At 42.7% G+C, this 21,596-nt stretch overlaps 4 protein-coding genes, 1 non-coding gene and 1 pseudogene across 7 annotated transcripts; 5 read left to right on the top strand and 1 right to left on the bottom strand.

Annotated features, from left to right (window-relative positions):
- Positions 1-6,393: 6,393 nt before the first annotated feature.
- LOC137965057 (G-type lectin S-receptor-like serine/threonine-protein kinase At4g27290) lies at positions 6,394-10,131 on the top strand. 3 transcript variants are annotated; one of them, XM_068811454.1, is made up of 7 exons: positions 6,394-7,932; positions 8,034-8,162; positions 8,587-8,729; positions 8,849-9,059; positions 9,194-9,431; positions 9,511-9,661; positions 9,759-10,131. In XM_068811454.1, exons 1-7 carry the CDS (start codon positions 6,666-6,668, stop codon positions 10,086-10,088), a joined length of 2,469 nt encoding a protein of 822 aa, XP_068667555.1. In that variant the 5' UTR covers positions 6,394-6,665; the 3' UTR covers positions 10,089-10,131. The 3 variants fall into 3 exon arrangements, with proteins under 3 accessions (XP_068667555.1, XP_068667556.1, XP_068667557.1); XM_068811455.1 differs by having other exon boundaries at positions 9,511-9,665; positions 9,759-9,877; XM_068811456.1 differs by lacking the exon at positions 9,759-10,131 and having other exon boundaries at positions 9,528-9,615.
- A 1,356-nt stretch (positions 10,132-11,487) lies between these two features.
- On the top strand, positions 11,488-13,730 carry LOC137965464 (receptor-like serine/threonine-protein kinase SD1-6; annotated as a pseudogene).
- A 996-nt stretch (positions 13,731-14,726) lies between these two features.
- On the top strand, positions 14,727-16,037 carry LOC137965463 (G-type lectin S-receptor-like serine/threonine-protein kinase At4g27290). Its single transcript, XM_068811733.1, has one exon. The coding sequence runs from the start codon at positions 14,727-14,729 to the stop codon at positions 16,035-16,037; it is 1,311 nt and encodes a 436-aa protein (XP_068667834.1).
- Positions 16,038-16,433: 396 nt separating this feature from the next.
- On the top strand, positions 16,434-17,797 carry LOC137965462 (cysteine-rich receptor-like protein kinase 34). Its single transcript, XM_068811732.1, has 5 exons — positions 16,434-16,523; positions 16,618-16,828; positions 16,926-17,163; positions 17,278-17,410; positions 17,489-17,797. The coding sequence occupies exons 1-5, from the start codon at positions 16,434-16,436 to the stop codon at positions 17,795-17,797; spliced, it is 981 nt and encodes a 326-aa protein (XP_068667833.1).
- Positions 17,798-18,132: 335 nt separating this feature from the next.
- TRNAG-GCC (transfer RNA glycine (anticodon GCC)) lies at positions 18,133-18,203 on the bottom strand. The gene has a single exon. It is a non-coding gene; the product is annotated as a tRNA-Gly (tRNA).
- A 2,076-nt stretch (positions 18,204-20,279) lies between these two features.
- On the top strand, positions 20,280-21,190 carry LOC137965065 (calcium-binding protein PBP1-like). The gene has a single exon (XM_068811463.1). It carries the CDS (start codon positions 20,744-20,746, stop codon positions 21,095-21,097), a length of 354 nt encoding a protein of 117 aa, XP_068667564.1. The 5' UTR covers positions 20,280-20,743; the 3' UTR covers positions 21,098-21,190.
- The last annotated feature ends 406 nt before the right edge of the window (positions 21,191-21,596 follow it).

The following is a 21,596-nucleotide window of genomic DNA, read 5'->3' as shown; positions in this document are numbered from 1 at the left end:
TGTAACCGTGTCTGCAATCTTGTTTTACCTTGCAATGTCTGAATATAATCTTCCTTTTTAAGGCAAATTGAAACGGGTGGCTCCATTATCCATTGTGTAAAACTTTAAGAAAAATTATTTATTCACCACGATTATAAAAGATTACATATAGTATTTACACATAAAATTGAAAACAGAAAATGACTATTGTAGTTGGTTCCAGATCGGTGATCCATCGGTTCCGGCTGATGGAAGCATGTAGGTAAGATGGCGCATACTGCGTGTAAAGTTTGTCTGCAACAATAATCTAACTCAACATGCTAAGCACGCTTGTAAGAAATTGGATTGGAGATAAGGAAGATTGCACTTTTGTTGTCACATAAGAAAATAGGTGGTTGTGGAATAGGAACATGTCGATTGGTAAGAAGATGCGTAAGACAAATAATTCCAGTTGCAGTATGCACTAGAGCACGATTCTCAGATTCACGGCTGGAACGTGATATGTAGGTTACTTTTTAGCACTCCAATAAATCAAATTGTCTCCAAGATAAATGGAGTAACCAAAGGTGGAGCGACGAGTATCAGGACAACCAACCCAGTTAGCATCACAGTAAGCAACTAGAGCACCAGGAGTAGCGGATGGGTGAAAGGTAAGACCAAAGTGAATGGTACCTTTAATATAGCGAAAAATACGTTTAATAGCAAGAAAATAATTTTCAGTGGGAGCATGCAAGAATTGGCTAACAGAGTTGACCGCATGGGCTATGTAAGGGCGAGTGATGGTCAAGTATTGAAGGGTACCAACGAGAGACCTATAGAGAGTGGGATCCGAAAATAGAGAACCATCTACGAACAAATGCTGTGAAATGACCATAGGCGTAGGAACCAGTTTGCTATCAAGTAACTGAGCTCGAGTAAGAATATCCCGTGCATATTTGAGCTAACTGATAAATAATCCTTTGGTAGTTGGCGAAGCTTCAAGACCAAGAAAGTAGTTGAACGGACCCAAATCTTTAGTTGCAAACTCAGAATTAAGCTCACGAGTGAACCTGGTGATAAGAATTGAGTTGTTGTCAGTAATAATTATGTCATCAACATAGAGGAGCAGATATATAGTGTCTGAATGCTTATGAAAAATAAATAGAAAAGCGTCAGCACGACTACATGAGAATCAAGTTGAGTGACAATGGAGCTGAAGTGTTGGAACCAGGCACGAGGAGTTTGCTTGAGACCATAGAGAGTTTTCTGAAACTAACAAATATGATGCGGAAAACGAGGGTCAATATACCCAAGAAGTTATTCCATGTAAATATTTTAAGTGAGAGTACTGTTGAGGAACGTATTATTGACATCAAGTTGGGGAAGAGGCCATTTGTTGGTTACAACAATATAGAATACCACTCGGACAATAGTAGCTTTTACCACAAGGCTAAAAGTTTCAGTATAATCAAAACTAGGGATTTGAGTGTAGCCCTTTGCAATGCGGCGTGCTTTGAGACGCTCAATGGATCCATTAGGCAGGTATTTGGTTCGAAACACCCATTTGGAGCCCATAATATTGGTGTTGGTAGGTCGAGGGACTAAAATCCAGGTCCGATAATTTTGCAGAGCTCGAACTTCTTCCTCCATGGCAGCAAGCCAAGCAGGATTCTTAGCGACAGATTTGAATCATTTAGGAGCAGTAGAGACAAGGAGAGTAGAAAGAAGTCCAGAGGAACCCACGATACCAAGGTTGGCCGGATGGCGTGGTTTAAAAATATCAACTTTACCTCGTGTTAGCATAGGATGATAACCCAACAGTAGTATAGAGACTGGAGCAAAAGCAGGAGGAGTGATTCGTGTCTCGAGAGGTTCAATACTGGAAACTTGGTGCGACGAGGAAGGACCTGCAAAAGAATCAGTGGTCTGCATGGACTCATCGACCGGATTTGAACAAATTGAACATGGATTTAATTCGGATTGAGTAATGTGTAGAGAATGGTGTGAGGAAGAAGGAAAAGTTTTGTTTGGATAAGACTGGTTTCCAAAAAATTGCAAAAATGGAGAGAGGAAGGGGGATGAGCCTGAGATGATTTTATGAAAGGAAAGTTGTTTTCATCAAATTGAGCATGACGAGTGATGTAGATCCGTGAGGTGATTGGATCAAGGCAGCAAAACCCGTAATAAGAGGGAGTGTAACCTAAAAAAATACATGGAATACTACGAGGTAAAATTTTGTTAGACATATAATCACGTAAGCAAAGATATACACGACAACCAAAAACATGAAATTTTTCATAATTTGGAAAATAACCATATAAAAGTTCAAACGGTGATTTACCGTCAATAAGTGATGTAGGCAAACGGTTGATGATGTAATATACAGTGTTGAAACTCTCTGTTACATGACGTTGTTTGCGTTCTGCACGTCCATTTTGGGCAGGTGTATATGGGCAAGAAAGTTGATGATAGATTCCAGAGGTACGAAGATGAGTCTGGAAGTAAGTACTTATAAATTCGCCTCCATAATCACTTTGAATTTTTTTAATATGTATCAAATATTGATTTTCCATAAGTTTTTGAAATTGGGTAAAAATATCATAAAAATCGGATTTGAATTTCAAAGGATAAAGCCACGTGAATCAGGAAATCATTAATGAAGATAACATAATATGTATATCCTAAACGGGATTTGATAGGTACAGAGCCCCATATGTCACAATGAATAAGATCTAATACATGAGACAACCTATGTTCATGCCGTTGATAAGGTATGTGATGATTTTTTGCAAGTTGACATGAACTACATAAGGAAGGGGAAGGCAGTAAAAAGGTAATATAGAGATGTCCTTGTTTATATAAAGAAAAAATAACATAATGATTTATATATCCCAGACGAGCATGCCATAAATCATAGGAAGCATGTAAAAATTTATTTTTGACAACAGAAATAACGGCAGGGTTACCATCCTCCATCACATATAAGCCTCCATTTCTCTTACCGGTTGCCACCACCATTCCTGTGAGACGATTCTAAATTATGAAAAGATTGTTAGTAAATGTAACAGTTAAAAAAAATCATACGTTAATTTACTGATAGAGATAAGATTTGTAGTAAGATGTGGAACAACTAAAACATTTAACAACTGGATATTTGGGGTAGGAGAGAGAATACTAGTATGTGAGATAGGTAAGGAGGCACCATTCCCCATAATTACAGAGTCGTTACCCGTGTACGGAAGCGAACTGATCCAGGATGGATGTGTTATTGGACATATGAGCAGAAGTCCTAGTAACCAAGAACCAGTCAGAGGTTGCAGAGCCAATGAGAGTGCATGATCCTGTGAAAACCTCGACAAGATGGGCATGAAACTCATTGGACTCACTACGGGCATAACGTTAGTTGCATTAATCAACATAGTAACCATCAAGACTGCATATCTGACAGCATGGAGGGTGGTGCCCTTGTGTTTAATGAGTTTGAGCTCGGTTGACATAATGGCGGCCAGAACCATTTGTTCGGTCATGGGTTCAACTAGAGCCGTGACGAGCCAACCGGTTTGATCCACGGGGTGCAGCAGTGAAAGCAGTAACGGGAGAGATAGAGCTTTCTAGTGATTTTGAAATAGCTCAAAACTTTTGGCTTTGGAAACGAGTTCAGAGAAGCAGGGGAGAGGCATGAGGACCATTTGTGTGATGGAGAAGGTAGAAAATTCAGCACCAAGTCCACGGAGAAACCAGTGGAGTTTGTTGGTGTTGTCAACAGGTCTACCGATCGCGTGAAGTTGATCATAGAGACCCTTGAAAATGCAGGTATAAGCGATAACGAATTGATTGCCGCGCTTTAAATGCTAGAGATCGTCTTTGAGTCGGATTTCCCGAGCCTTCGATCGATGACTGAAGGCTTTTTCCAATGCGAGCCAGACCTCGGGTGCAATCAAAAGGCCAACGGCTTCGGCCATTGCCTCCTCAATGAGGGAGAAAAGGAAGACGCTGAGAAGATGTTGATCCATTGCTCTTCATTGCAATAATTCAGAAGTAGGTGGGGGGGGGGGGGGGGGGGGGGGGGGGATAGAATTTGTGGCAGCAAACTGAGGTAGTGGCATGAGAGTTTTGTCCACATAGTTGAGAAAATTATTACTTTCCAAAAGAGGAAGAAATTATCTTTTCCATAAGTGATATGTTGTGTTATGGGAGAGAGTTTAATGGTAATCATATGGATGATGGTATAAAAAATGAGAATATGAGAAAAGGATTTGGTGGCCATTTTTTTTTAAAGATTTGTGAACCAAGTTGAGTTCAGGTTGGAACCACAAACTGAACCAGGTTCACGTGGGCTGGCTAACTCTCGGCTAGACTCGGAGTCAAAAAATAAAAATGAATAATCACATGACACCGATTCTTGTCCCTCTAGAAAAAATACTTGCTTAGTTGGGGAGCGTCGGGGGCCGTCGTGCTAGGACGAAATCAATGTGGCGGCAAATATGCTGGTGCGCGGCGAAGCGGAGCTGTGATGCGCACAAAGGAGATCAAAGGGAAGATTCTCGTCGGAAAAAATGGAGATTAGAGCAACAGGAGATCAACTTGCTCTGATACCATGTAAAGCTTTAAGAAAAACTATTTATTTACCATGATTATAACTAAAATTATATGTAATATTTATACATAAAATTGAAAAAACAAATGGTTATTTTTGGCTTGATGATCTGTTGGTTCCGGATCGGTGTTCCATGTTCCAGCTGATGGAAGCCCTCCTTTGCTCTGTTGTTCACACATTGAACTAAATAGACTCTAATCCCTAGTCAGATCTCCCATATAAGCTCATCAATCCGACAGTTCATGCGAAAGCTAAGTACAATTTTTTCTTTGGTTACTTTCGGCGGAGGACAGACCGGAACATCAGTTAGGGTTCTGGTCTATATTAACCGACAGACCGACGACAAGACTATAAGAAAGCTGAACAATGTATTACATGACAACGATGAAAAACAGTCTTCAGAGCAATCTTAGCATTGTTAAACCAGCAGACGGAAAAATGATTCATGTATCGAACCAGAACGAAATGAAAATGAGGGAGTATTTGGGTGAAGAAGTTGTGACGACCAGGAAATGCAGAGTTCTCTGATCAATCTCAAGGCAGAGATGATGGTCATGAACACGTTGACAAGGGATCCAAAGAATCAACTTCTCCATTTCCTATTCGAGTCGAGCAATCATCATTCGTCGATGGACCAACAATTTCACAAATTTGAACCCCCAAAGAGTAAGTAGGCCGCAGAATTGGACTTCTGGGCGCTCATCAGTGTTCAAACGATATCGCGTCTTACTGTCCATGTTGAAAACCTTTCAGAGCATAAATTGACTGCAAAACGCTAGTGCTGTCTATTTCATACTTTCCCTGCCGTGTTTGAAGTAGTAGCCTGTGAAAGAATTTACTACGATCCATATGCCTACTTGTCTCCACAAAGTTCCAGAAATCTTCGCTGAAATGTTTTATGATAAAGATAACAAATAGCTCTTGAGTGGCGTGACAGGGAAACGAGGGAGACGAGACCGCGACAGTCTCTGACTTCATTGCCCACAGATGATGGTTTTTGATTTCTCAGTATGGAAATTTAGTGGAGGTGTCCTTTCTTCCCTGTCTGCACTGCAGTTTTTAACGATTTCCGAGCACGCTACGCTACTGCGTACACACGAACCCTGCGAGCGTAGTCTCCGGTGGATCACATGTCAGAGCCCCCACTGTTGAAGTAAACGGCTCTGCTAGTCACTGGCCTCAGAAGGCCAAAAGAAAATGAAACTATCGTATTCTCCATATTACATGCATCAATCTCCTTGCTGGAGTCTGTCCATGAGAGCAGTCAAAGTAGAAAAACTAATCGTAGGCCTAATCATCCGCCAGTTGCTAATAAGTAACGAGTAGCGACACTCACCAGTCACCACCGAATGAAAGAGCTGGACGAAGCCAGTGCGTTAGATTTTGTCAAAGATCTAAAAAGCAGGATACGAAATGCGAATTCAATTCTGAACTCTAATAATTGAAGCCCTCCGTGGATCCAAACAGAAGAACCGACGAATTGCTAAAGGGCGGTTAGACTCAGGGTCGTCGGTGGAGGAGACTTGAGAGCTTTCTTTATCTTCTTGACTGTATTTCCCCCTTTTTTTTTCCGTTGTAAGCTAATAGGTTACCGTCCAGAACTCTCTCTCTTCGTAATATTGCATATTTGAAGGAGTCGGTCGACATGTCACAGGGGTCACATGTGGCTTACCTAGTCCTTGTTACCGACTCAAGCCGCCGCATGTTTCTGTGGAGTGTGAGTACTCTTAACCAGTGTGAACCACTTGTTCGACGTAATGCCCCTAAGACACATCCATGTCATATATTTGACAAAAGCGCCGCCTATTCCCTCGCCTTCCTTGCCGCCGCATGGTGAGAAGGTTCTTCCTGCCTTCCTCCCAACTTCCCGGTTCCCACCCCGCGCGCAATGATCGAGGCGAATGAGCCGAGTCGTTCTAATAATATGCAAGAACGTGGGGAAGACGGTATTGAACACGGAGGAGGGCGAAGACTTTACACATGCTCAAGCAAACTGCTCTGGGGACTGCCATAGGTCGCGAAATGAGAGAACCTAACATGGACGAGCAGAAAGCTAAGGGGATGCATTGATAAGAAATTAATCAGTTCAACAGCGACGTTGGTTTCATCCATGGATTGGTCGCTCTTCGCCGAGTGCCTTCTCATCTTCTTGTTTTGTTCGTTCATGGTTAAAGCCCAAGAGGAGGCTGACAATATCGTAAAATCTATCGGCACCAACGAGACACTCATTTCGGTGGGGGGGAGCTTCGCGTTGGGATTCTTCAGTCCGGGCAATTCCACTAATCGCTATCTGGGCATATGGTACAATAAGATCCCAGGACAGACGATCATTTGGGTGGCCAACAGAGAAAACCCCCTTACGGATGCAACCGGCCTTTTCACGGTTGCCGGCGATGGGAATCTCGCTGTGCTGGACGGGAAAGGGAATAGTCTCTGGTCATCGGCTCTTCCCCGTGATATCCTTGAAGGAAAAAACACAAGCTTTCTGCTGCAAGACTCTGGTAATCTTGCTCTGTTGGATGAAAAGGAAGTAATTTTGTGGCAAAGCTTCGATAATCCTTCGGATACTTACATCACCGGAATGAGACTCAGGCTCAACTTAACCTCGGGCGTTGCTAAGGGCCTAACCTCTTGGAAAGACGCGAATGACCCCTCCCCAGGAGAATATTCCGTCAGACTAGATCCCTTGTGGCCGGCTCAGCTGATCATGACGAAAGGGTCTGCTCGGTACTGGAGGAGCACATGGTTGACCGGCCGTATTTTCACCGAATTGATGGCGAACGGACGAAATTTCGCTTCGTACCTTACTGTTGTAACTGTCAAGGATGAAATGGTTTTGACAATTACTCTTTCCGATGTTTCCCTCGTTTCAAGATTCGTACTTAATCTATCGGGGACGGTCGATCAGCTAACATGGCCGGAGGGCTCGAACTCATGGGATCTGGTATGGAGTAGGCCAAAGATACCCTGTCATCGCTACGCTCATTGTGGTCCGTTCGGCGTTTGCAACAGAAGCAACGCAACAGAATGTGGCTGTTTGAGCGGATTCGTGCCCAGGAACAAAGCTGAGTGGGAGAAGGGTAACTGGTCGGCCGGTTGTATGAGACGAACCGCATTAGAATGCCAGAACAGAGACGGGTTTCTCATACTGCAAAAGATAAAATTGCCCGACCTTCCGACTTCATTGAACAATCTGAGTGCATCACAATGTCAATCTCAATGTCTTAGTAGTTGTTCTTGCATGGCATACTCTTTTGCTAATGTGAGCTTCCCCCCTTCACCCAGATGTCTGATATGGACAGGAAATCTGATGGATCTTGAGGAGAATTACACAACAGGCCAGGACTTATACGTCCATCTTGCTCAATCTGAACTTGGTATTTGTCGATTCTTTACTCAGGCAGTTTCTCTTACTTGTTTGATCTTCCTCTTTTTAAAGTGATTGACAGGATTCTGTTTTCACTTTTCCTTTAAGCAGATGGTTTGCGCATGGGTACCTCCAGAAAGAGCAGGCATCTGATTGCAATTTTATTGCCCATAGCTGTCACAGGAGTACTAATCTCTGTTATCTTTGCATGCATTTTAAGGAGAAAATTCAAAAGCAAAGGTACCTTCCACTCTTCAAGTTTGAGATCACTCTGCTATTCAATTAAGCAAACCTAGTAGCCTACACCTTGGGAGCAAGGATGGTATACTGGCTCTTGCAATCTTCTCTGTGGGTGCACCAAGAAGGCTCATTACTATAACAGAATTTGTCAGTCTTATTTCTTTTATTCAGATGGACTAGATTGTTGGCTTATGGTTGGGTCCTGGGATGGTCTGGGTCGGTGTCACTTTTTGGTTCTGCCTTGGTGGCGTGACTGATCTTCAATTTTTCGTTATGGGAGTTGGGGATCGTCTATTGGATATTTAGCTTGAACAGTATTTAGTTTTCCGTCGTCTCTTCCTGTTCCTGCATGTTTCCTTCTTCTTTCATACTTGAAACTTCCATGTAGAGTTTGAATCTATTTATTTGAATCTGTTATGACCAGGAAGGAGAGAAATAATAAGAGGTGATTTCGATTCCAGTATAGATGATCTCCCTTTACTCAGTTTTGCAAGTATTGTATCTGCAACGGACAACTTCAGTTCTGAAAACAAGCTTGGTGAGGGTGGGTTTGGCCCTGTTTATAAGGTACTCATTAATGTCTTCTTAATTGTGTGTAAAATACGAGAACCCACTACGGGCGAAGAAATTTTTGCAGAAATATTCATTCCAGGTGTTAAAGGATGTTCAGTGGCATGTATTCTCAGGGGGAATTCAGACACGGTCAGTTAGTTGCTGTAAAGAGACTTTCCCAAAGCTCTGGGCAAGGCCTAGAGGAGTTCAAGAATGAACTCCAGCTGATTGCCAAGCTTCAACACAGAAATCTTGTGAGGCTTTTGGGTTGGTGCATTCATGGTCGGGAAAAGATACTTGTCTACGAGTTCATGCCTAACAAAAGCTTGGATAAATTTCTGTTTGGTTAGTCTCCTTGACAACCTTCTTTACTTAGATTTTGTCTGTTTCTCTTTTACATTTCTAGGTAACTTCTGTACTTAGATTTCCTCTGGTTTTCTGTTATTATGTCAAAGTGATTGAAATTTGTGACCAAACAGAACCAGCACAACAAGCTCATCTTGATTGGAGCAAACGTTTTCACATAGCCGAAGGGATTGCTCAGGGGCTTCTATATCTTCATCGATATTCAAGACTAAAAGTCATCCACCGAGATCTAAAAGCAAGTAATATTCTTCTGGATGCTGCGATGAAACCCAAGATTTCGGACTTTGGTTTGGCTAGAATTTTTGGAGGAAATCAAACTCAAGCCAATACTAACAGAGTAGTGGGTACATAGTAAGTATCATCTGTTCTCTCACTTGATCTCTGCGTATTTTTAGTGTACTAAGTATCTGAATTTATTGACGGATTGCAGTGGATATATGTCACCAGAGTATGCTTTGGATGGTCTTTTCTCGGAAAAATCTGATGTGTTTAGCTTTGGGGTGATATTGTTGGAAATTGTGAGTGGGAAGAGGAGCACTGGTTTCTACCCCTTCAAGCACTCTCTCAACCTTCTGGGTTATGTAAGTAATGCCCGTCACGCGCTGGTGACTTCTCTTACATGCTTGGTTAGGAAGCCTGCTCGTTCTGACTAACGTGAAACTGAATTTAATGTCGTAGGCTTGGTTGCTGTGGAAAGAGAATAGGAGCTTGGAGCTAATAGATCCTGCCATACGTGATTCGTGTGTAATGCACGAAGTGGCTAGATGCATCCGCGTGGGGCTTCTCTGTGTCCAAGAAGATGCTGCAGATAGGCCTGATATGTCGTCCGTGGTTTTCATGTTGGGCACCGATACTCCAAATCCGCCTCGTCTCAAGCAACCTGCATTTTCTGTGGGGAATGCTAGGGGTGCTACTTCCTCCTCTTCTTCTTCTTCCTCTTCTTCTTTTCATGCTTCAATGTATTTTTCTCGAAACGATGTAACAATTACGGATTTAATCCCCCGCTAATATTTGCTGTGATCAAAAGATTAATTGTACAGTATAGAGCTGTTTGAAGGGTAAGAAGCATTGTTTCAAATACGGTTCCAGTTTAATGAGAGTGAATAATTTAATAATAGGGGAGTCGAGGTATAAATGAAACGGAGTGAGCTATCATTTATACACGGTATATTGGTATATTCAATTAGTTATATTATATATTCTTTATTTATTTATCAAATTGTTCTAGGCTTCTTCAGACCTGGGAATTCCACGAATTGGTAACAGTCATTTGGGTTGCCAAGAGAGAAAAACCCCTCCTGGATTCTTCCGGAATCCAGCCTAGCAATGACGCTCGGCGCCCGTCTCTGTCCCGTCGCCCATGACTTTAGCCGAAATGTGAATAAGTTATCTCTAATTAACAGGAATATCACTGGAGATTTTCCCTCACAAGCACGGGAGAAATTAATCCAGAGGACAGACACAGACGTTCACTCTTTTGCAATATATTTGGACTCACAATAATAACCTTGCAGGAATTCTGGCAAACGACTGAAAACAAAGACTTGCTCACTTTTACGTGCAGGGAACTCGTCGGGCGCAGTGACCCTGACTCTCCTCGACTCCGGAAATTTGATCATGAGGGGAAAGACTACAGCTTCGATCACCCCACTCATGCACTGCTACCTGGGATGAGACTAAGTGCGAACATGCCCCTCACTTCATGGTTAAGCTCCGAAGTTCCAGCTCGTGGAGCTTTTACCTTGGGTATTGATCCCAGTGGTTCAGAGCAACTGATCATTTGGGAGAGAGGTCAGACTTACCGGAAAAGCGGCTTGGAATGGAACAAGTTTTGTGTCAGTCCACGGAATCAGCATTAACGATGTGCACAATCCCAGCTTTGTCATCGACAATGATGAGAGCTACTTCATCTTCTCTGTGGCTAACAGTTCTGTAACCTCTTGGTAGGCACGGGAAGAGTCGGGGCAGATTTCGCAACCCATTTTGGAGGAAGGGCAGGAAGTGTTGAAACCCTAGAGTCGGGGCAGATTTCGCAACCCATTTTGGAGGAAGGGCAGGAAGTGTTGAAACCCTAAAAGGCGCTCTAACCTGGAAAACAACCCCACGGATCTTATATAAGTACTGGTCCAATCGATACAAACAAATATTCTAACACTCCCCCGCACGGGAAAACCTGTAGACAAATTCACCGGAAAAACCCAATATAAAATTCGGTGGGAACGGGACTTAAACTGAGACCAACCTGTTCTGATACCATGTTGAAACTATTGCACTAAAAGGTTCAAACCTGTTAAGAAAGCAACCCCACGGATCTTATACAAGAACCGGCCCGGTCGATACAAACAAATATTCTAACAGGGAGACTCATTATCGGTCGAACCATTTGAACCATGCTAAGGCACAGAAAATGACAAATCCATGGGTTGTAAGAAGAACCGGCTTTGCATCCCAATGTGATGCTGCAGATAGATTTTCGGTCAATAGAAGGCAGATGCCAGCAAACCAGCCAACCCGAGCACTGATGAATTCAAGCCTAGCTCTCAGCGACAGTAAGGCTCTGTGTAGGAAAAATTGCTCCTGTACTGCTTATTCTTCTGCCTACGAGAACGGAACTGGATGTCACATTTACGAGGGCAGATTGGGGCCTCTGGAGGGGACCATGAAATTGACAGATCTATATACGCGGGGGACTGTTTCAGCATCAGGTAAGTCTTGTAGAGAACTCCAGAAAACAAAATTTTGGAAGACTCTGCTTGAACTGAATAATCTCTGTGCCATGGCCGAGTTTACAGATTCAACGTAAGCACACTTATATTTAGCAAGTCATTCAAAGTTCTCTTCTTCATCTCCATTTTTTATGCTTCTCTTATTCTGCTATATGCCATCTTTGTTCAGAGTTCTGAAGTTTTGCTGCTGAATCTCAAAATTTTCATTCCATGCTAATAAGATTCTCATTCCAACCTCTAAACAGAAAAGGAGAGTAAAATGAAGGATGCAGGGGATTAGTTAAAATGAGAGTCGTGCTGCGGTATTCTCTACAGATGAAGGGAGTAAATTTAAGCTATGGATAATTGCTGTTATAGTGGTGCCTTTGCTTGTTCTTCTCTCAGGCATTGCTTTCACATGTTTATTGGCGAGAAAGCATCGAATTAAGTGAAATTTCTCAAGTACATTGACACAAATCAATTTGGCAACATAATTAACACTCTGAATGACACCAGGTAAGAGGGCAAGAGAGGCACTACGGTTAGAGTTAGGTACTGATGCAATAAGCAATGATGAAATAAGAAGTGAGAAGACAGGATCTGAGATGCCAATTTTCAGTTTTGCTAGCATCGTAGCGGCTACTGATAATTTCTCTGCTGCAAATCGTCTTGGAAAGGGAGGCTTTGGCCCTGTTTATAAGGTAATGTGGTTTTTGAGATTCAGAGCGTGAATTTCTGTGTTTGTTCTTGAATGAGTAAAATTCAATCAAACAAGTTCACCATACGATCTTCAGGGTACATTGAAGGAAGGTCAAGAGGTTGCTGTTAAGAGACTGTCAAGGAGTTAAAAAATGAGATTAAACTCATTGCCAAACTTCAACACATAATCTTATTTGGCTGTTGGGGTGTTGCATTGAAGAGCAAGAAAAGATGCTAATCTACGAATACATGCCAAACAAAAGCTTGGATTTTTTCCTTTTCAGTAAGCTAGCATTAGAATCTTTCTCTGTTCTACATTTATCAGTTTCAATCCTTCTAGGTTCAGAGTTTAAGAAGCTTTGATCTGAATCTGACATAAATGTGAACAAAAAAAAAAGCTACTGGATTGGCAAAAGCGAGCCCACATTGTAGAAGGGATTGCACAGGGGCTTCTCTCTCCAAAAGTACTCCAGATTGAGAATGCTCGATGGTGAACTGAATCCTAAGATATCTGATTTTGGGATGGCTAGAATTTTTGGACGGAATGACTCTCAAGCAACAACTGACAGGGTTGTTGGGACATAGTAGGGATTAATCCATTTCCAGTCATGTCAATTCTGTTGTTATCAATCTCAGATATAATTACTCTAATTGATGAAAATCACCAGTGGTTACATGTCCCCTGAGTATGCCATGGAGGGCCTCTTCTCAGAGAAATCTGATGTCTTCAGCTTTGGAGTCTTGCTGTTAGAGATTATCAGTGGCAAGAGGAACACCAGTTTCTATACTGCAGACCATTCCACCAATCTTCTTGGATATGTAAGTCACTACTTTTAGACCCAGTTTTGCCTTCTCTGCTTCTTGCCCAAAATTTGGTTTCCATTGCTGGTTTAAAATTCAAACTGGAATAAACAGAGATAAACTGTGATCGCTGCAGGCATGGGAGTTATGGCGGGAAGGCCGTGACATTCAGCTAATGGATCCAATTCTGAGCGTTTCGTCTACCACTTTGGGGCTATCTAGACACATTCAATTCGCACTGCTTTGTGTACAAGAAAATGCAGCAGACAAACCTACAATGTTTGACGTCGTTTCCATACTTAGCAGTGAAACTGCTCCTCTCCGCACTCCTACACAGCCAGCTGTTAGCATTTTGAAATATGGGGTTGAGGCAGATAAACCAGAGAGCCAACAAAGAAACTGTTCCATTAACGAAGTCACAGTTTCCATTATCGAAGGCCGATAGTGCTTTCGTCAGAAAAGAGAGCGCATCCAAATAGTGATCTTCTCAATTACAATTTTTCCAATTTGGGTATTGTTTCTTGTGATTGTATCGTCTTTGTTCTCTGGGTCAGTGGAAAGTTGTCATTGAAGAGACTGAAATTCACCGCAGGAGCAATTGCAGTACCCCTGAATTTTATTTATTCTCACATTTTCGGGCTTGGTTATTGTGGAGAGACGACGGAGGCTTGACAGCAAGAGATCAACTGGTTTTCTTCAACCTTCCTTGCGTAGATGGAGTTGTCGAATGCAGAAAGCATTACCTGCCCCCAATCGACTGCTGCTATCTGTGTTGAATGTATGAATGGTTACAATTGTTTCCTATCCCTATATCTAAGGGAATAATGGGTTGAACTAAATATCGAGGGAACTGATAACAAAACTTTCAGCTAAGCAGAAAAAACAAGAAGGGTATAGACTAGCAGCACAAGAAAAACAGAGCAAATAGAAAGAAACGGAGGCTTCGTTTTTTTCGAAGATGACACAGACCTCTTTGGAACGCCATAAGACTTCCGTGCACTTTGTCTTCTGGATTGGAGAAAAAGAATCACCCTTTCCAGCAAATGGACGTAGAGATTGCAGAAGAATCAACTTGATCCAAAAAGTCTACTCTTCTAGATGCACAATGTGTTCATTGATCTCTGCCATTGACTTGATTTGCTCAAACAGCTACGTCTGCACTCTGTAACTATGATTCCAAATAAAATAATAATATTAATCTATACAACTGGGATTTCCATGATTCGTCTCCAGATTGCAGGTAGCATTAATTATCGATCTTCCGTGTGCATTCCGATACACTTGTCAATAATTAAATCCATAAGACTTTCTCGAATTGCCGAGAGAGAAAGGCAATCATCTGAAGAAGCCACCAAGGCCATGGATTATTTTACTGGTTCTGAAATCAAAACTCGATTAGAACAGGGGAGATGGAGTATTGTTTTACCCTGTTGATCGAAAGATGGGTAGCAGTAGGAGCCGCCCAGGGAACCTTCTTCTTGCCTCTTTCTTCCTCTCTTCAGCGCTTCTGTTCAGAATTTGTCAGTCATCAGACGCCCTGAAGAAAAATCAGGCGCTCAAGGACCGAGATACTCTAGTCTCCTATGGTCGAACATTTGCTTTGGGGTTTTTCAGCACCAGAGCTTCCACCAGTCGCTACTTCGGTATATGGTATAACAACTTCTCGAAAGGGACACCCGTCTGGGTCGCCAATCGAGCCAACCCGATCCCAGACACCTCTGGTGTTTTGAAAATCATAGATACGGGGAAAGCAGTGCTTTTGGATGGGCGAGGGAACCTCTTCTGGGCAACAGATGGACCTTTCTCAGGTAATACTACCTTAAAGCTGTTAGATACCGGGAATCTCGTGTTGCTAGATGGAGACGATGAATCCAGATTCCTATGGCAAAGCTTCAGCTTCCCATCAAATACTCTGCTTCCGGGCATGAAGATCGGCCTGGATTTAAGAAGCGGGGAGAACAAGATGCTGACTTCCTGGAAAACCGCCGACGATCCAGCACCAGGTTTGTATTCTTATGGGGTGGATCCTTCGGGATCAAACCAGTTATTCATCTTCAAAGGAATGTTTCGGTACTGGAGTAGTGGGCTCTGGAATGGCCGGATATTTGAAGGGATCCCGGAAATGGATGTGATCTCCGTTTACAGCTACAATTTTGTGAGTGACGCTAGAGGCATCTCCTTCGATTACAGTTTTCGCGACAGGTCAACTTTCACGAGGTTGGTGTTAGAAAGCAATGGGCAGCTCAAGCAATGGAACTGGAGCCAGGTTACCCACCAGTGGGAGCTCTTCTGGGCGGTGCCTAAAGACCCCTGTTACATTTACGGCTCTTGTGGCGCATATAGTAGTTGCAGCTTCAGCAGGTCGTCTAGTTGCAGATGTTTGGAGGGGTTTGAACCCAATTCCCCTGATCAAAAGCAGCAAGGAACTCCTGCCGGGTGCAAAAGGAAAACTCCATTGACTTGCAGGCGAGACGATAACTTCCTCACTGTGAAAAATATGAAGTTACCAGAAAATTTTACGTCTGTGACCGGCGTGAGAAAAGAAGACTGCAAGAACGAGTGCTTGAGAAATTGCGCCTGCATAGCATACGCTTACGCAGATGTTGAGGGGCAAAGGAGAAGATGCCTGATCTGGGGATTCGACCTGGTTGATCTTACCGAATATTTGGATCGAGGGAATGATCTTTACATCCGTCTTGCTTCATCAAAGAAAGGTAAACTTGCTCATTACAAATTCACAAATTCATTTTAGAAGTTACCGCACTTCTCTATTTGATTCTGCTATTTGTCGATTTGCTCCCCGTTGTAAAGCCATCATGATTTTCTGCAGGGCACATCAAGATGGGACGTTTAATAGGAATAGTAGCAGTCGTAGTAGCAGGATCGATTCTCCTGTTCAGTGGCTTTTGGATACTATGGAAACGGAAAATCAAACATTACGGTAAGCAAATTAGTTTTTTGGGTATTGGGGAAAAGCACCATAAGAAAAGAGTTCCGTTCTTACTTATGTAAATTTTCCTGGACAGTTGACAGAAAATTAGACCAAAGATCATCCGTGATCGGATTACAGCATACATTGGCCAACGTGAGAAACTTCCCCAGTAGAAATAAAGACGGAAAAGGGGCAAAGGAAAGCATTGAGTTACTGATGTTTGATTTCAAGTACATTGCAGCTGCTACTAACAATTTCTCCTCTGAAAATAAGATCGGAGAGGGAGGATTTGGCTCTGTTTATAGGGTAATTAATGCTCATTTCCCCATTAAGACTCTGCAGGTTTCATTAATCTTATTTGAATATGATATTTACGTGAGAGAAATTAAAACTTAAACAGGGAAAGTTAATCGACGGGCAAGAAATAGCAGCGAAGAGGCTGTCTAGAAGTTCTGGGCAAGGCATAGAAGAATTCAAGAACGAAGTCATTCTGATCTGTGAGCTTCAGCACAGGAACCTTGTGAAGCTTCTGGGTTGTTGCATACACGGAGAGGAAAAGTTACTCATCTACGAATTCATGCCCAATGGGAGCTTGGATTCCTTGCTTTTTGGTTAGACCACCCCTTTTCCAATCTTCTTTTTCCTTGAGAAATTCCAGTTGATTCTACTTCTCTTTACTCACACTTGCTCATTATTATCCTGGAGCAGATCAAAGTAAAAGAGCAAAACTGGATTGGAGCAAACGGGTCCATATTGTTGCAGGCATCGCACGGGGGCTTCTTTATCTCCACCATGATTCCAGGCTGAGAATTATTCACAGAGATATGAAAGCCAGTAATATTCTGTTAGACGAAGGGATGAACCCGAAGATTTCAGATTTCGGAATGGCTAGAATTTTTGGAGGAGATCAAATGCAAGCAACGACTAGAAGGGTCGTCGGCACATAGTAAGGAGCCTTCACATCTCTAACCTGCATACTTACAATCCAGAACTCAACCAACCAGAAACCAATATTTTATTTTATTTTTTTCATTTAAAACTTCTCTGTTTGATTCTGTAGCGGCTATATGTCGCCTGAGTACGCTATGAAGGGCCTTTTCTCTATCAAATCCGATGTTTTCAGCTTCGGAGTTCTGCTGATGGAGTTCGTGAGCGGGAAAAGAAACAGCAGCATGTTGAATCTTCTGGGCTATGTAAGTTGTTGATATCACTTCTCTGAGCTCTCTCTTTCACTTAGCATTTTACCTTCAAAACTCGTCAAAATCTTTCAGGCATGGAAATTATGGAAGGAAGGAGCTGGCCTGGAGCTGGTAGACCCATCACTGGGTAATTCATATTCTTCAGTGGAAGTCCTGAAGTACATCCACATCGGCCTTCTCTGCGTCCAAGACAATCCCAGAGACCGACCAACCATGGCTTCCGTTGTCATCATGCTGGAAAGCGAATCCGCAACTCTGCCCACGCCGAAGGAACCAGCGTTCTACTCGGAGAGAAGCCTCAGCGAATTAGCTGCATCTTCGAACAGGCTGCAGTGCATGACCATAAACGATATCACCATTTCTACGGTGGACGCTCGCTAGGCAAACACGACGAACACATTCCTTTCGAAAATTGTTCATAGCAGCTTGAGTACAGTGTACACGATTTGGTGACTGTGCTGAAGGTTGACGATAATGTACATAAAAACAAAAGAAATGAGGATCGAAAATGAAACTCCCGGGTAATTTTTTTATAGCAGAAGGGTATATGAAAATTTTCTTGACGTCGTCGTCAGAATGCAATCCGCAAGCACACGGAGGAAAACTGTTTGCAAAAGAAAATAATTTAAGGAGACGAGAAGACGTGAACGTACGGGCCACCAACCTCACATGATTGATTGAAGGGAGCAAGAAAATGGTTTCATGAAAAAAATATTTGCACCAGCCGGGAATCGAACCCGGGTCTGTACCGTGGCAGGGTACTATTCTACCACTAGACCACTGGTGCTTTTCGTTTCGTTCTCAAGTTCCTGTAATTATTGATCCCTTTGTCTTCTGACCAACAGAAACAACAATACCCTTCTATATGCGTTAATGAATCCATATTGACGTCTGAGCAATTGCCATGGATGGACTTTTCTCAGTGAAATCAGATGCCTTCAGCTTCGGGGTCTTAATTCTGGAAATTGTCTGTGGAAGAAGGAACAGTCATTATTATCGAAATGCCGACACTTCCCTGAACCTGATCTCTTAGGTGAGTGGTAAGCTCTAATGATCAATCCGATCTCCGTCAAGTGAATTTTATTGTTATAGATGAAGTTAAAACCATTCATTTACCTCAGGCATGGGAGATGTGGAAAGGAGGACGAGCCCTCGAACTGCTGGACTCCTCCATCGTCGGATTTGTTTTCATGCTCAGCAAAGAAACCTCCATGCCCAGCCCGCAGCAACCTCCGGCGTTTTCAATTCGAAAAGCAGCCAGCACGGCCGATGATTCTACGTCCGAGAGGGGATCTTGCTCTGTCAACGAGGTCACAGTTTCCATGGTGAATAGATGAGACGTCCTCGAATAACATCTCTTATTTGCTGAAACGATGCTTCCTCGAAGTTCAGACCAGTTGTAATTTCCTTTTGCATAATCCATTAATTAACTTGAAAAGGTGATCGGTTAAGAGTATTCGGTCGATTCTCCTTGTTGCTTGCGATTATCTTTTTCAGAAGGTGCATGCCATTGTCCCAGCTGACAGCTTCTTAAGAAATAAGCATTCAGATTCCTTTTGCTACTAATTCTCCTACAATAGTTCATATCAAGCTGTGTAATTACCGTGTACTACACCTTCTGTCGCTATCTTCTCTCTGCAATTAATCTGGATTTTCTACTCCAGAACTCAACCTAGACCAGTCAAATTACCCAAAAAAAAAAAAAAAAAAAAACGAAAGGAAAGAAAGAAAACTACAACTGGACAGACCCCAGTTTCTGGGTCTAAGTTTCTGAGTTTTCCCATGACGACCTGGTGTATGCATGGTCTATTGAAGGTTGCGGTAGACTCTAAAATGGGAAGACGACTTCAATGACCTTAACTGCTGATGACCATGAACATGGAAATGGAATTCCGATCTGAGACGCTGATTTTGAAAGTAAAACTCTCAGTTCACGCCAGATTACCGTCCTGGACTGGGCAGGATTTGTTTGCTCAGTTGTACCCGACCGAATCACCAGACTCGCCGCTGAGAATACTGGAAAAGTGGAATTGTACTGTTTTCTTTTATATTCAAATTTGATTAATGGAGTCTTGTTCCACGATCACTGGCCTGTGATCATTGATTCTTCTTGTTGGCTTGAGATTAGATCAATACAGAGAAGGTACACACGCCGACACGCTGCCGCCTTGCCGGCAATGTGCCGTCCACCGCTAATACTCTAAGCAGAGTCTTATCACCATAAGATGAAATCAAGGCCGTCCGATCCGTTCATGCCAGTCCCATATAAATAAATTGACTATGTGTTTTTTTTAATCACTGAGTCGACTTACAACTCAACGAAATCGGTCAGATTTTGGACTGGATGAGTCAAATCGTAGCGAGGAACTTGGGCTCTTCTTCTCGTTCCGACCCGCCTTAAGTCTGGTCCAACTCGGTCAACCCGACTTATAATTTACAGATTTATTATTTATAATTACAGTATAGAATAAAATTCATAAATCCTCTTTTAATTGATTCTTCCATGGGAATGAATTAAAGCTTGCATATGAATTAGTCTACCCTCTCTGGTTCCGATCTTGACATCTTTGATAATATGAAACAAGTAGAAACAAGGACAAGAATTAAAAGGAAAAAGAAACAATGAATTCAATGAAAAATACTAGGATGCTTCTCGGAGTACGAAAAGACTGGTAATATTTGGTTATTTGATTCTCACTTTAGACTTTGGGAATTGCGGATTTAGTCGGTGTTCGTCGGCGCTGGATTCTCTCTCTGAATTTCCCTCCGTCTCCGTCCATGAAGTTTCCTCCACGCACCCCCCGGAAAAAAAACACAGAAAAAGAAGAAGCCAAGATCGCTGATAATGACTGCTACAGCCCTCTTCAAAGCTACGTTGTTCCGGACGTCAGAAGGAGACGGAACCGTCACGACGAGGGCGGTTTGGGCAATTCAATGGCGGTGGGCACTTGCCCCTCCGTTAAGGAAACTTGGCTTTTGCCCTTTCGGAAAAGTAGGAAAAAGCATTTCCCCTGGAGCGGTCGAGGGTTTTTTTTACAGTCGGCCCTCGTGGAAAAACGAACAAAATACGAAGACCAGACAGCATAACCTTAGCTGATCTACCCATTCTGCCCTTGGCAACTTCTGCGAAGGAGATGGAGGTAGCAGAATCCGTCTTTCATTAACTGTATCTGGGTTGTCACCCATGGCCTCTATTTCCTCGAAGCCCTTTCTGGAAGACCCATTATTTAAGTTCTCCTCCCCCTTCTCCCCCCCATACCACTCGTCGAAGTTTTCTCTCTCTGTTTTGCTGTCTCTTCCCATCTGGGTATACTAAGTTGTTCCGCAATGGCGCCGAAAGTTAGAGGTTTCGAAGATTTCTTGCCGATGATGGCTGACAAATTGGGGGCGGAGGGGCTCATGACTGAGCTCTGCAATGGGTTTAATCTGTTGATGGATAAGGATAAGGGTGTGATCACGTTTGACAGCTTGAAGAGGAACTCGGCCCTGTTGGGGCTCCACGGATTGAAAGACGATGAGCTCTTGAGTATGTTGAGGGAAGGGGATTTGGATGGGGATGACGCTTTGAATCAAATGGAATTTTGTATTTTGATGTTTAGATTAAGTCCGGAATTGATGGATGAGTCCAGGAGATGGCTAGATGAGGCATTGGAGCAGGAGATGAAGGAGTTCATGAGTTAGTCTTTTTTTTTTCTTCCTTTGTATGATTTCCCATGTACGGAGACAGAAAACTGTATACACCAATTTCCTCCATTGATTAATAAAAGAGTTCCTCTTGTTTCTAACCAAATTGATGACCTTTTTTTCTGTATAAAGCTAATTTAGAGTTGCTCAATTTCTTACAAACGTTACAGAAACGGGGCATTTCTCTTTGTTGACTATCGTTTTCATTTCTACTTTCAAATGCTATAATCTCTGTTCAGCGAAGAAAACTAAAATGGAAGTAACTTCTTGGGAACCATCCGCTTATGAGTGGTAATCAGCAGAGAAGTAACTGCTTGGATTTCTTATCGGAAGTACCATGAGCATAGTAGGGAAGCTGGGCGAGGTGATCTGACTCTGTTGTGTTGCGGGGATTCAAAGTAACCCAGGAATTAATTCGAATCTTGAGAATGTATCGTGGATCAGTGTAGCTTGTTTGACTGTGGTTGTAGGCTTGCATCATCGTAGTCAGCCGTCA

The sequence above is a fragment of the Aristolochia californica genome, unplaced genomic scaffold (genome assembly GCF_029961685.1).
Source record: "Aristolochia californica isolate CCGP_79_NKW_82.1479 unplaced genomic scaffold, dmAriCali1.0.hap1 SCAF_5, whole genome shotgun sequence".
NCBI classification, from domain to species: domain Eukaryota; kingdom Viridiplantae; phylum Streptophyta; class Magnoliopsida; order Piperales; family Aristolochiaceae; genus Aristolochia; species Aristolochia californica.
This window is presented reverse-complemented; position numbering and strand designations above follow the sequence as displayed.

Excerpts from the sequence above, each read along its gene's own strand:
- LOC137965057 (XM_068811454.1), top strand. The coding sequence starts at position 6,666 with ATGGATTGGTCGCTCTTCGCCGAGTGCCTTCTCATCTTCTTGTTTTGT. Across the intron at positions 8,163-8,586 it reads GAGAAAATTCAAAAGCAAAG|GAAGGAGAGAAATAATAAGA; the intron begins GTACCTTCCACT and ends TGTTATGACCAG. Across the intron at positions 9,060-9,193 it reads CTTGGATAAATTTCTGTTTG|AACCAGCACAACAAGCTCAT; the intron begins GTTAGTCTCCTT and ends GTGACCAAACAG.
- LOC137965463 (XM_068811733.1), top strand. The coding sequence starts at position 14,727 with ATGGGTAGCAGTAGGAGCCGCCCAGGGAACCTTCTTCTTGCCTCTTTC.
- LOC137965462 (XM_068811732.1), top strand. The coding sequence starts at position 16,434 with ATGTTTGATTTCAAGTACATTGCAGCTGCTACTAACAATTTCTCCTCT. Across the intron at positions 17,164-17,277 it reads AGAAGGGTCGTCGGCACATA|CGGCTATATGTCGCCTGAGT; the intron begins GTAAGGAGCCTT and ends TTGATTCTGTAG. Across the intron at positions 17,411-17,488 it reads TGTTGAATCTTCTGGGCTAT|GCATGGAAATTATGGAAGGA; the intron begins GTAAGTTGTTGA and ends AAAATCTTTCAG.
- LOC137965065 (XM_068811463.1), top strand. The coding sequence starts at position 20,744 with ATGGCGCCGAAAGTTAGAGGTTTCGAAGATTTCTTGCCGATGATGGCT.